This window comes from Oculina patagonica, chromosome 1, assembly GCF_052425735.1.
Source record: "Oculina patagonica isolate OP01 chromosome 1, crgOcupat, whole genome shotgun sequence".
Classification (NCBI taxonomy): domain Eukaryota; kingdom Metazoa; phylum Cnidaria; class Anthozoa; order Scleractinia; family Oculinidae; genus Oculina; species Oculina patagonica.
In genome coordinates, this window is record NC_135758.1 from 798,793 (window position 1) to 813,066 (window position 14,274).

The window sequence follows — 14,274 nt, forward strand, 5'->3', positions numbered from 1 at the left end:
CCTGCTCTGTGTACTTAGTTCACAGTCACGTTCGTGTTAGCCTGCGTGGACGGCGTTCTCCTTCCCCTTTGAACGCCGGCCACGCAGACTACGTTCGTGTTTAATTGGTCGAAAAATTCAAAAACAACGTTTTTACTATGAAATTGAAGTGTCCGAGAAACTCCAGCTTTGTCACTTGTGTATACCTGGTCTACCTGCGTTTGTCAAGTACGAGACGAGTTTGATCGTAGCACGAGTCAAGTTCGAGCCCGAGTCAAGTTCGTCACGAGTCAAGTTCGAGTCAAATGATTTTTTTCACTATTTCTTTCTTTTAATAATAATAAACTTTCGTTTGACTGTTATAAAGAGCAGCGGTTAGGTTTGATTCAACAAAAAATTTTTTACTGCAGAAGCGATCGCAAAGATTTCATTTTGCATTTTAAAATAAATTGATAAATACACCGGCAAGCTAAATTACCGGTATTCCTTGCTCCGTCATTCAATTCTTACTGTTTTTATAACTTTTCAATGTGCTTTTTCGCCTTTCAATACGCTTTTACCAGCAGTTTCTTGGTTTTGTCTTGGTTACTGAGGAATATATATTTTTCCCTTCACACGAGATTATCATCGTATTCTATTTTCGAGTCATCGAAAATAAAACGAACGACTTTGTCACACAACGATTTTGTCACACAGTTAGACTGCATATATTTTTTGGTTCAAAATTATTTTTATCCGATTCAGAATATCTTCGGGCAGATTTGAATTCGACATCAGTCTTGACTTGACTGAGAAAAATGGAGCACATGCATTACTGTCTCGGAATCCCAGAAATGCGGAAAACAATTTTATCAGTGAACTTGTTTCATCTAATATAATTAATTGTCGTTGACCCCTGGTGTATCTATTCTGTATGGCAAAGGTGAAAAAAAAAAAACAATTACATTTATTAGGCAAGCGCTTAGAAATGCCTTTCAACCGTGTGCGAATGAGAGCAGGTCGAGTGTGAAAAAGCACGACCAGCGCTTCGCCATGTTTAAGACGTCATGCAAATTCAGAAAATTCAAGCTGTCACGATTTGTATTTGATATTTCGGCGGCCGCTTGTCTGTTCGCTATTGCAGGCGACGTTCAAGTTCCCTTGATTTTTTTGTCGTGAAGATGGCACCTCTGCTTCAGTTGTGTATATATTAATCCAGGTAGGAATGTATAAGGAAAGTTATTGGAAACCAAGGAATATTTTTCTCCTTTGAAAAGCCAGAAAATCAACTGCTGCTAACCAATGAGCTCTCGCAATCGGCAGTAAAAAAAAAAAAAATCCAATCTTGCTGTTCTTGTGCCTCTGGTAAATCATTTTCACCAGCAATTAAAACCAAAAGACATAAAAAAAATAAACTTGACTCGAACTTGACTCGTGACTCGAACTTGACTCGGGCTCGAACTTGACTCGTGCTACGAACAAACTCAGTACGAGACCGTGACTAAACAAAACATCAACTTCCTTACCAGAGAAAACTTCCTGCTCTGTGCACCTTTGTTTAGACACGTCATGTTAAATTGGTTGAGAAACTGCTGCTCTGTTACTCACGTCCGTCATAAGACGAAATGACGCAAATTCGACAGCGACATGTGAAGCCAAGTATTCATACCTACCCCAGTAACAGGGCCTCGTGATTGCTCACTCATTAGCTCAAATGTTTTTATCGGTAATCATTTGATGCTACTAATGTGTGCTTCTATGTACGAAGAGATTTTGGAAGCTCAGTCTCATGGCCACACAAACATATACTTGAATTATCGCAAGCTAAGCGAATTGCCGGAAGAACTACTAACTTTGTCCAAGATCAAGAAGCTTTATTTGAAGCGAAATGTGCTAAAGAAGTTGGTAAGAGCCTTAGAGAGGTCCCCCTTTGAATTTCACGTGCGCGGTGAACGCAGTTTTTGACTTTTACGTGACCCGTGAACGAAGAGTTGAATTGGACGTGAACGCAGTTTTTGACTTTTACGTGACCCGTGAACGAAGAGTTGAATTAGACGTGAATCATCTTGTTTTACGTGACCTCTGTTTTGGTAAATGCAAGATTTTGTTTTCAGCTCAATGGTAGAGTTCTGCCAAGACGAAAATTTTGTCAGCTATCTTGTCACGTACGTGATTTTGACACAATATGCGGTTTTACGTCTTCCAATCACTACAGTCTGTACTTTGTCACGGCTGAGTTAAGTTTATTTTATTTAGTTTTGCCAAATACTCGCTTTGAAACTTAGCGTTTGCAAAGAAATTACTTCTATGAATCTAAATGACAAAACCGCAGCTTCATTGCAACCAATTGTGTCTCCCGGGCGTTATAATTTAAAGTTACAAGCAAACAAGTTCAACTTTGAAAACTGTTCAGCCCAAAAACCTATATCGCAATCCGTTTCAATCTTCGTCGCTTTTGGCCATCCGTACCTTCTTTTATGTTTGGTGTGTTATTGAAAGGTTCCTTCATTGTTTTAAGAGGTTATTTTTATATTTCAACGAATTTAATGGTCATTTCCCCTGCCAAAAATCCAGCTTAGATCCGTGACACTGTCCCTTTAACGGGGATCGCCATGATTTTTGCGTGAACGTGAAAACATATTTTTTTACTGAATTTTCGTAACGCAAGAAAGGCGAAATATTTTTACGTGATTCAATTTTGCAAAGGTTTATAGGGGACACTGCCTAGACGCCGCTGTTTTTTCATATTGATATGTTGCATTGCCTAACTGCATTTTTGAACTTCAGCCTGCAGATATTTGGAAACTTGGAAATTTAATAGAACTGTAAGTATGTGTAAACATAGTTGCTAGTGAAGTGACAATAAAATCAACTCCATTTATCCCGGGGTATCTAAGCGAACAAAACCGAACCAAAATTCAATCGAACTCAATCAAACACTAATCGTTCGATAAACTCAACGTGATCTCAAATGTTACAAAAAACAAAATTTAAAAACAATATAGCAAAATCTTTCTTTCTACTTGCAGACAGTTTTAGCCGTCATATTGGTGTACCAAAGTGGAACACCAATATGGCGGACTCATACAACGCTCTGTAATTTTCCAAATTTTGTTCTCCCAATAACTTGGCTGCAGTGAGCACTGCTAAGGTAAAATTTGAGGAATATATTCCTTTGTACCTACTACACAATCTCTGAACTTTTAGATGTTTTTGATGCAAGCAAAACGATCATGATATCTTGGTGATAACGCTCTATATGATCGTCGACCGTTTGATTGGCCAAATTTTATTCTGAGTTCGATTATGTTTGATTACTTAACCCAATCAAACAATATGGTGTTCGATTGCTCAACGTTCGATTAGATATCCCGGGATTTATCGACAAAGCAATGTTGTGATTCTGTGGTTCGTTTCTCTTTTGCAGGTACTTACATTCAAATGAACTTCGTCAGCTACCAGATGGTATGATTTTCCAGGAATTATGTATCAGTCAAATCGAAGGTTAAACATCCCCCCCCCCCCGGGCATTTGACGCCGTCTCTGGGGGTGGGGAATTTGATCACAACGCATATGGGGTGGGGAATTTGAACTCTAACCTCGATTTCGTGCTACGTGTCCCAGTGAGTGAACGTGAGTTGATAAATCATGGCGAAGTTCGAAATAAGGCCCGAAATGGCGAGTTTAAGGATTTTAAAAGAAAAGATTGCCGCTTTGTGACAATTTGGATAAAAAGCGAAGGGTTGCAAACGCTTTTCCTGTATTTTAGACTTGTCTGCAGACTTGGCGCGTGAATTAATTCTTGGTAAAAAGGCATTTGTAATGACCTGAAAAGGATCTATGGTGGGGCATTTGAAGCGGGGAGGGGGAATTTGAACACAAATTTTTCAAAAATTCAAATGCCTGGGGTGTTGCCCGGGGGGGGGGGGGGGATGTTGAACCTTCGATTTGACTGGTACATTATCCTGCTATGCAAATAGAAAAACTCAATAAATTGTAATTATTATGTATGCTACATGGACTTGACTGCTACCCCAGTTTTCACATGTTGGAAAAAACCCACAAGCTAAATTATAATAAGGGATTACATTTTTCCATATAATTCCAGATAGATTTGGAAAGAAGTTTCAACACCGGAAACACATTGTACTAAATTGCAGAATGAAGGATGCTACTTTAAATTTTTGAACTTTCTTAGAGACTAGGATAATGCATTTGATAGCGGTTTGAGGTTTTCCAAGCTATTTTGTCATGTTCGTGATCTTGACACATGCGGTATAACGCCTTCTGAAGAGTCTAAACAGGGGTCGCCTTGATTCTGCGTTAATGTGAAAACATTTTTGCAATTATTCGTGATGCGAGAAAAGGCCAAATATTTTTAAATGACTCGATTTTGCAAAGGGTTATAGGGGACCCTTCTTAGACGCCGCTGTTTTTTCATATAGATCTGCTGCATTGACTTATTGCATTTTTGAACTTGTTTGGAAACTAGGAATATAGTTAGGTTTGAGGTTTGGTTCCAAGCCAAATATATTGCATGCAGAAGTGCTAAGAAATCCATGACATTGATATATCTCCAAGAAAAGCAACCGGATTCTTTTGTTAGACAGTCTTTTTTAATTTCATTAGAACTTCACACCGCTGGTAAAAATAGTTTTTACTCTAATCTTATGAAGATATCCGAATATTTTAATTTTGGTAATTTTAATCCTGATTTAGTAGACACCGCAAAAGTGACAATGTTTCCGCAGTCAATGAAACAGAAATTTATCATATATATAGCGAGAATTTTAAGTAATAAACCTTGAAAATAGAATTCTATATTTGCTATATTTCACATGTGAAAAAAGCGATACGTCCAATCAGCTTCGCGTATAGCTTTCTTCACATGTGAAAAATATAACCAATCAGCATCTAGAGTAGTACGACTCAACCAATCACAGCGCGAGAATTCAAATGGTTTCCAACGAGGTTGAGGAAGCGAACGGCAAGTTTGCTCTCGACGGCAGTTTATGTTTTGGAAACATGGCTACACGTTTTCTTCCTTTACAAAAGTTTGCCTTTTAAGAACTTAATGGAAATGCAAGCCAACAGAAACACGCTAAGCAAAACCTAAAGAATACAGCAGTGATAAAAATCATTCTTCAAAGGCGAAGTGAAGACAGGCGAAGGCGAAGTGTCGATAAGTGAAAGCGACTTTCATCGGAATTAACAACACATCCGCGGACTTTCTAAGAATATTCAGGCACTTTTGGGATCGTCTTGGTTAAGTAAACTGCATTTTTAATCTGGATTTACCTGGTAATTATTGTTTAATTAACCGACTCGTTGTGTTGCCACAATTTGTTCACAATTCGCCAGTTAATTCTCCAGTAGTTCATTCGCTGGTGGCGAAGTTTCCTCGATGCGATACGAAGTATTTAACGTAAATGTAACGTAGTGTGTTTATTTAAATAAAGTTCTTGTCTATGAGAGTTTGTCGGCAGTAATTTTTTTTTTACATGTATATTATTGAAATAGCGAATTCGCTTGTAAAGCTATGTGCATTTGCAGCTTTGTTTTCTCGCGCCGTTAACTGCAGCTGTTGTATGTCAAAGGTTTTAACTGGAAAAATCGGCGTAAAGTGTTCAATGGTTGAATTCTCGTTATATATATAATAAACAAATTACAGCATAGAAAGTGCTTTGTACGGATTTTTATTCACTCGTTGCAAAACTTTGGAAAACTCACTCGTTCGCTACGCTCACTCGTTCGTTTTCCAAAGTTTTGCAACTCGTGAATATAAATCCGTACGGCGCACTTTCTATGAAGTAATCTATATATATTTCGTATTGGCAGCATACTCTACAGCATTCTCAAAAACTAGAATTTTATAGATCTTTTAAGAACGAATATGTTACCTCCAATTATCTAGAGTTAACTAGGAGAGTTTCTGGTAGGAGAACATTAGCTAAATTACGTATTAGTAATCATAAGTTAATGATCGAACTAGGCAGATTAGTATTTATTATATAAACATCAGTGAAATACCAGGAAATCTTTCACGCGAAAAAATCATATCTTCACACGTGAAAATAACATGTTATTTTCACATGTGAAGATATCGATCTTCAAACATTTTCTGACAAGTTTGCCCTGTTTCAATGCTGAATGAGCCAAAGTAAATCGATATTAAGTCGAAACATCTTCGGATTTTCCTCGACAATCTTCGGCAATCTTCGGAAATGTTCGGGAACAATCGTACGACCTTCGGACAACATTTTGCAAATCTTCGGAAATCTTCGGAAAATGGTCGGTAATCTTCGGAAAATCGTCAAAAACATCGTAATTAGTAGGTTTATATAATAAACAGAATATTACATGGTTGCTTGGAGATATGAAATTTATCTTCTCGTGTTCAAATCGATATCCCACTCGTTCGCTGCGCTCACTCGTGAGATATCGATTTGAACACTCGAAGATAAATTTCATATCTTCGCGCAACCATGTAATATCCTCTATATTTACCTACTATTTCTGATGTATGTTTATTGTCAGCTCTGAGTAGGTACTTAATTCTCTCGTTTTCACTTAAATATATGTAACTTACATCAACCTTTGAAATGTGAGAACATAATTCATGTCTTATGGTTGTAAACCCCTGGCAACACATCAAAAAATACTTTTCGTCTTTTACGCAATTTTGTTTACATACCAAGCATGTTCTTTACTCTACTAGGATTGATGCTCTTTTATTTTCATATTTTCCAGTCTGTATTCGTAATGCATGACATCCTAATCTAAGCTTTGTCAGGCTTATTCTGTGTGCTGGGTTTTTAACTGTTGTTAGGTAATTAGCAGGCCAAAGAAGTAATTTGCTGCAAAACGTTTCAACAGTGTTTTCTGATTCAAAGTTTGGACCCCCCTAATCAAACATTCCTGGATCCGCCCCTATTACTGACAGCAAATTCAACAACATAGTTGACAAAAAGTATTTACATTTAATGTTTTGTCAGTGATCAGACATTAATTTACACATTATCACCACCGTGGTCTGAGGAAGGGGCCTTATCAAATCTGTGAAATCGTAACATCCAACGTACAGAATAGCTTGCATGTAGCAACTCACAAAGGCCTGTTGTTAAGGTATAGATGCTTTTTTTATTTTTATTTAGGAATTGGAAAGCTTGTTTCACTTGAAAAGTTAAATGTTTGCAATAACTTCCTGAAGAATCTGACTCCAGCCATTAGTCAACTAAAGTCACTCACATCACTTCACCTCGCAAACAATCAGTTGACAAGACTACCCAAAGGTAAGCCGAATGTTTTCTAAATTGAAAGGAACTACAGTCAACTCTCTTTTAACGGACACCTCTATAAGACGGACACATATTGATGGTCCCTGCCGTTTTTCAATTTTACTGTAACCAAACTCCCTATAAGACGGACACCTCTCTAAGACGGACAACAGACACTTTGAAATCATTAACGGACACTTGAGAAGTGTTTTTTATCATGTTTTATTAGCGAAAATACTTCCAAACTTCGTATCGACCTAAAGCAAAGTAAGTCAGCCCCCTAAGGATACGTGTATACCAAGCTTACTAACCAAAAACAATGATGCTTTAACGGATTACTTCTCTGCTTAAGTGTATGGGCACTAAAATGGTCGTTTTCTACTTACAGTATTACAGTTTGTAGAAGCTCTCAACTTTTGCGTTAACAAGCGAATATGCTCCTTAGCTCCTTAGTCTTGTTGCAGTTTGCAAATTCTTGTTGCATTGTGCAAAGGTTTAGCTTTATTATCTAAGAGTTACTGGTGTCATGTTACCTCGACTCTCTACAAGGCGGACACCTCTCTAAAATGGTCAGCTGCGGCCGGTCCCGAAGGTGTCCGTCTTAGAGAGAGTTGACTCGGGACCCTGTCAGTGGCAGCTGTAAACCTTTTTTAATTTCTTTTCTTTACTTCAGAGCTTGGAAATCTTACAAATTTAAGGAATCTAAATGTCACCAATAACAAGCTTGAATGGTTGCCATGGCAGCTGTGTAATTGCACATCCCTCAAGTTTCTGTCATTTGATGGAAATGCAGTTCAGAAGATTCCACGTAAATTGATGAGACATCCAGGACTGACTGAGCTATACGCAAGTGGGAACAATCTTTCCACTTTACCTCAAGGTATTAAAGTTTTACTCGTGATTGAAATGAAATTTACCGACAATGCTAAAAAACAAAGATACTGTCTATTATTTTTATGACCGTATAAGGGGGCCCCTGGTAGAGAGTGTGGCTAAATGGGGGGGGGGGGGGGGGAGGGGCTCATTTCAAATCATATATCAGTCATGATTAAAAGCGTAACAATGGTCAAAGGTGGGGGCTTAAAGGAGCTATATCACTGGGTTTTCGCATATGTTTGGCCTGAACTGTACTGAAATTAGTGGTAGGCAACTTAAACCCTGAAAAAATTATCTTAGATTATAGCCTTAATTTGCAGATAGAAATCAAACTTTAGCTATAAATATCAGTGTTTTGACGACGTGCGCAAACTCTTTGAAAAGTTTAGCCTCAATTTTTCAAGTTGCAATCCATTTCCATCTGCAGCCAAATATGCTTGTCAACAGTTTCAGTGCACTAATATAGAGAATTGTTCATAAAAATGGACCATTATTTTTAGGTTTCATAGCTAGGGCACAAATATAAATGTTAGAGGTTAAAATCTGTGACAAAGCCCCTTTTATTATGGGGTCTTTTTAGAGAGGGGGGGGGAGGGGGGCGCTTAATAGAGCTTTATGGAAGTTATTTTTCACTTCCTCAGAAGACAATTTTATTATGACTTGACAGAAAGCAAAGATATATATCAGTTGATATATATATATTTAATATACTTTCCTTCGCCAACTGGTTGTTATTGTGGCTTTACAGATTTGGATAAACTTATCTCACTGGAATCACTTATATTGGATAACAACATTGAACTTCATCTGTTACCAGCAACACTGCTGAAAATGGAGAATTTAAAGATGATCGGGTTATATTGGTATGCATTCATCATTTAAACTAAATCCTAATTGCAGTTCCTAGAAGAGTGATTAATTTAGATAAACCGGCAGGAAATTTTGTATTGTTATTATTTCAACACCTTAATTTGTCAAACAAACAGCTTGTGAGAAAACTGTAAATCACTACGCATAAAGGACTACGGGGTATCGTCACCAAATTCTTATAATCCAATGAAAAAGAAGTTAACGCAATGTGGGAGGAGTTTTCAGCGACTCATTCACATTTGAGGAGCAGGGTGGGTGTTGCTCACGCATTCCTTTTTGTTTAATTATGACTTGCCTTTTCTTTCTACGCACCTACACTATGGAACAGTCTTCTGGATTCCATTAAAAATACAACATCTCTTTCTCTTGTAATTTCCTTGTTTCTTTTACCAACCACATTTTCATTGTGTTATCATAATTTTGCATTTAGTCATATGCATTACATTGGACTTCACTTAATGAATAAAATTCAGTGTTTGTGAGTGTGAATATGTTTGGCTGCAATTATAGTGGGTGAGATTAGATGGCAGCACCTTAACTTATAAAGCTCAGTGATCTGATACACTAACTTAATAAACTAACAATCCCAATTTCTCAATCCATCATTCCTCTACAAACCTCCTGATAACTCAACCCAAAAGTTCCCACTCACCAGGCAAACACTGTAATTTTCGTTTCTATTGGAGGTTCAAAACAATTCAAGATTCCACACTGACTGTACTTTAATTTTATCAATCAATAATTGCCATACTGATATTTTTCTTTTGTATTAACGTCTTGTAGTTCTTTTGAAACGCTGCCCAGATTGCAAAAAGATAAAAGTGGTAAGTGAAGCTAAGGGAAATCACGTATCAAACAGCTTAAGTTTATTTCTTGGTGATAGCAATACTAGTCTTGCTAACTAAGTTAACTGTCAATCAATTCTCAGTGAGCCAATTCCTTTGTGTTTAAGAATTTAAAAACTAAAATGCTGAAAATATTTGCTCAACAGATTTGCAACAAGTTCAAAATTTGGGGCGTGTCCTTAGAAAGAATGATGGAAGTATCCCCCCACTTCTAGAGTTGTGCTTAAGAACAGTCTATCCTCTTGGTAAGAACATCATTCTCTGTGTATTATGTTGCTCGAGTTCCTTATGTTTGGAACGACGCTGTACACTTGGTCAGTGTGTGACCAGCGCTAACAAAGTTAGGCCATCCCAATGAAATGTTTCGTTCCCCATCGCCCGACCGACCCATTATTTTCAAAAAGTAAAAAAAAAAAAAAAATTGCAGATTCACTAGTTAAAGGAGCAAGTACTTTAATTTACAAGCACACGATCTTGTTTTATCAACAACAATTGACATTATGTGATGTCCTTGCCTTTAATTTTGATTAAAGAAAGAATAACGGAAATAACGAACGAAATAGCCACCTTTTCGCATTCGTAACCCGAGGCTTTCTTCCTTCAAGTGTTCCATCTTTTTTTTTTTTTTTGCCCGACCGACCGACCCACCATCACAAGAGACGAGGCGATGGGAAACGAAACATTTTATTGAGATGGCCTTAACATCGCAGTAATGTACTCAACTTAAGCAGTTGAGAAAAGCAAGCCTGAAAAAAATTCAGGCTTATCCTTCACTGCTTTTTATAACGTTTTCTTACATTTTTGCTTCAAGCTCTTACAAACTTCAAGGTCACGAGAACCGGAAGTGACACTGGTATTCGACACGCATTTTTGCATGTGATAACATCTTTGCTCAGATTGGCTAGAATGCCCCTACAAACGTAGCCAATTTTCTCTGTTTTACGCACCCTCAGCCATTAAAGGTGTTTTTTGAAACCCTGTCAGAATAAACCCATTATTAATTTCTTACTTCTTTCACTTCACAGTTCAATCGGCCAGCGATGAGAACCTTTCGTCTCTTGTCCTGCCATCTCATTTGACCAACCTGCTGAGCACACCAACTGGACACTGCTTTGTTTGCTGCAGTCCTTACTTCACAACAGAATTCCCTTTGGAGGAAAGTGCTGACATAGCGCTGCGAGTTGTAAATCCCAGCTCCGAAAGCTTACAGAGATTGCGCGGCATCGCCTGTCCGTTTGTTTTTTTCTGCTGCTCAAGAAGCTGTTTGGATGAAGTGTGCAGATTGCGTGACAATCTTGACAAGGAAGCAAATCCTCATTAAATGAATTTTCTCTCTGTTCACTCTGTTCAGCGGGAAAGGAACCAATCACACAGAAATATTTGTTAACTTAAGACTGTTAAACAACATTGCGTTGAAGAATGTCCGTTTTGTTGTAAAATATCTTTGTACAATTATCATTGTAGCAGAATGAAGAACAAAGTTCTCATTTTGTGTTACGTGTTACGACTTTCAAGAGTTGATTGTGTGACAGTTTTCTTTGGCAAACTGTGTATTTATCATTTTGACTGAAATTTCTGGGATTATTATTCAACAAATTGCCACTTTGCATTGCCCACTCTGATGTATCTAGCTTTAAAGTGCATTTCGTTGACAATTTGTTTTAAAATGATGAAACGATGATCCTGGAAAATCAACTGATTCTAGCCAACGAGGCCTGTGCATAGTTGGCTAAAATCAGTTGACAATTGTTAAATATTCTGTAACAGGTCAGTTTTGAGAAGAACTCTGAGCTCGACCTTGAACTTCTCCTTACAATTTCAATACATTATCAAAAAGACAAGTGGGGAGAATATAAAGAATCATCAAATAAGAGATCAGGCTTGATGTAAATTCTTAGAAGTAATGAAAAATGTAGCTTGCAATTGAACTGAAGTGTTGAAACAAAAGTAAACACTGACAATTTTACTTTCAAACTATACCGTAAAATTCTAGTTATAAGGGGTTTTGTGTGGGCTTATAAGCTGAGGGGCTTATATCTAGGAGGAATAAAAAGTTTCGAAATGAGCCACTGGAGTGTTGATCGAAATACGTTTTTAGGTATAAAAGGCATAAAAAAACAACATTTAGCCCTGTTCAGTACTGTCATCCGGCAGAGGGGGGCTTATATTTGGGGGAGGGGGCTTATAATCGGATGTGTTTTTTTGTTTCCAGGTAGATGGGCCTATAACAGGGGGGGGGGGGGGCTTATAAGTGGGGGGACTTATAACCGGAATTTAACGGTATGTCATTCTCATCTTCAGAGCCACAATCAATAATAGGTTTAAGGACTTTACATACAGTCGAAGCTCTCTTAACGGACACTCTCGTAAGCGGACAGCTCTACTTACGACCGCCTTGTTTGAAACCCTTTAACTCCCATGCAAACTCTGTATTTTTACATTCTCGTAAGCGGACATTCCCGTAAGCGGCCGCGGACACTTTCTGAGATTACGACTTAGGCATATAAGATATTGCTGTCGTCACCTATTGTTATTTTGTTGCCAGCTTGACAGTTAAAACAAAGGGTTTTTGTTTAATTTGTTGGATATTTAAATAACAAAAACAAAACTTATAAACAAGAAGTGCTCGCGTATAGCTTTTAAAACTTTTGGTTTCCTTGCGCTATGCTACATTTAACATATTCCCAGGCCTCGTTGTTTTGTTTTTGTTTGCTTTTTTATCTGAGACCCACGTAGTATCATCCGATGGACGGGCTTAACAACAACGGACGAGTCTATGAGGAAAACAACTTCGTGTAAGAAGACGTCAGAGTCGCTCTTCTGGTCAACCTCGCTGATTGGCCACAAAAATATTTTTGTGGCCAATCAAGGGGAAGGAGTTCAAACGCTTCTGGAACTGGTTCGGTAAGACAAAGTGCCCAGGGGCTGTTACGCTCTATGTTGTAAACTTTCGCCCGAAAATCCCGTTGTCCCGATAAGCTGCCCGTCGCCCCCACTAACTGCCCCTGGGTCTCCGAGGATGGAGTTGACTGTATTAAGTAATCAATTAGAGACCAGGGCCGTGCATAGCAGGGGGCAGGGGGGGGGGCACTTGCTCCCGCCAGGAAAACTAAAACATCTAAGAAAACTAAAGAAATAAAAAAGTAAAAAAACAAAAAACAAAAAAACATATAAAAACTAAAAAAACAAAGAAAACTTAAGAAAAAAAGTGCCCTCCCACAGGTTGTAGAGTCTATGTTGACTGGTTGTTGCTTGGTTTACACATTAAGTAATCAATTAGAGACCAGGGGTCCGTTTCTCGAAAGCCCCGAAAACTTAACGGGCCCGTTAAGCCATTTTAAATTATCTGTGTTTTTAAAACAGAGAATTGTATATGCCTGAAACTTTGCATGAAGGAAGCCTCCATTCATATTAAAAATATCATGGAATTAAACAGCTCTTTAATAAAAGGGTTTGAGATTTTGCTATGGCTTTACGGGCCCGTTAAGTTTTCGGGGCTTTCGAGAAACAGGCCCCAGGGCCGTGCATAGCAGGGGACAGGGGGGGGGGGCAGTTGCTCCCGCCAGGAAAACTAAAGAATCTAAGAAAACTAAAGAAATAAAAAAAGTAAAATAAAAAAAAACAAAAAAAACAAAGAAAAACTAAAATACAGCCCTGGAGACTCCATTTAAGATCTCTCTCAGTAGTGGTACAAGTAAGTAATTAATTTAACAAATTGACGTCAATTTTTTTATGCATCAGTCCTCTAACTGATGATAAATATTATTGCATCATAACATTGCCAAAGTGTTTTGGATCCACGAGCCGCATGTGAATGGATCCACAACCAACTTTAATAATGTTATGACGCAATAAATATTCATCATGAGTAAGAGGACAGATGCATAAAAAACTGATGTCAATTTGTTTTTTACAATAACAAAAGGTAAAAAAGGTCAAATGTGCGGTTAAAAAAGAGAAAACACATCAAGTAAACTTGAAAATTTCTGAATTTTATTGAAACTGACGCAATCAGGGCACAACTATTGTCAATAACTTTGGCAGCTTCTCATTGGCACCTAACAACACTCAAGAGAATTTCATTGGCTAAAAACTGCCAGGTTGACAGCATGCTTAACACGCCAATGCCTTGCATAAATTAAACTTTTATGTGTCTGTACTCTTAGGCAGTAAGACACTACCTCTCTGGAACCTCTATTTTCATTCGCCAGCTGTAAACACTACCTCTATTGTTATTCAGGGCTAGGGGCATTTGTTGTCACCTGTTATCTATTGTTTTAAGAGCCAATGAATTAACTCGTTCCGAGAGGTAGTGGGCGACCCTGGGGGGGGGGGGGGTACTCCCATATATGGCCTACCGGTATATAGGTATGTGCCGCCCGATAGGGTATGGTTTTTGAGGTTCTCGGTCCTTAAATAGGGTATCATATTTGGTCCTTTTGGCATTT

The 14,274-nt window shown here is 38.0% G+C and overlaps 1 protein-coding gene across 1 annotated transcript; it reads left to right on the plus strand.

Moving 5' to 3' along the window:
* The first annotated feature begins 1,520 nt into the window (after positions 1-1,520).
* LOC144648024 (uncharacterized) lies at positions 1,521-11,580 on the plus strand. The gene is made up of 9 exons (XM_078507699.1): positions 1,521-1,863; positions 2,746-2,783; positions 3,386-3,423; positions 7,113-7,250; positions 7,909-8,115; positions 8,860-8,974; positions 9,765-9,805; positions 9,973-10,071; positions 10,852-11,580. Exons 1-9 carry the CDS (start codon positions 1,696-1,698, stop codon positions 11,145-11,147), a joined length of 1,140 nt encoding a protein of 379 aa, XP_078363825.1. The 5' UTR covers positions 1,521-1,695; the 3' UTR covers positions 11,148-11,580.
* The last annotated feature ends 2,694 nt before the right edge of the window (positions 11,581-14,274 follow it).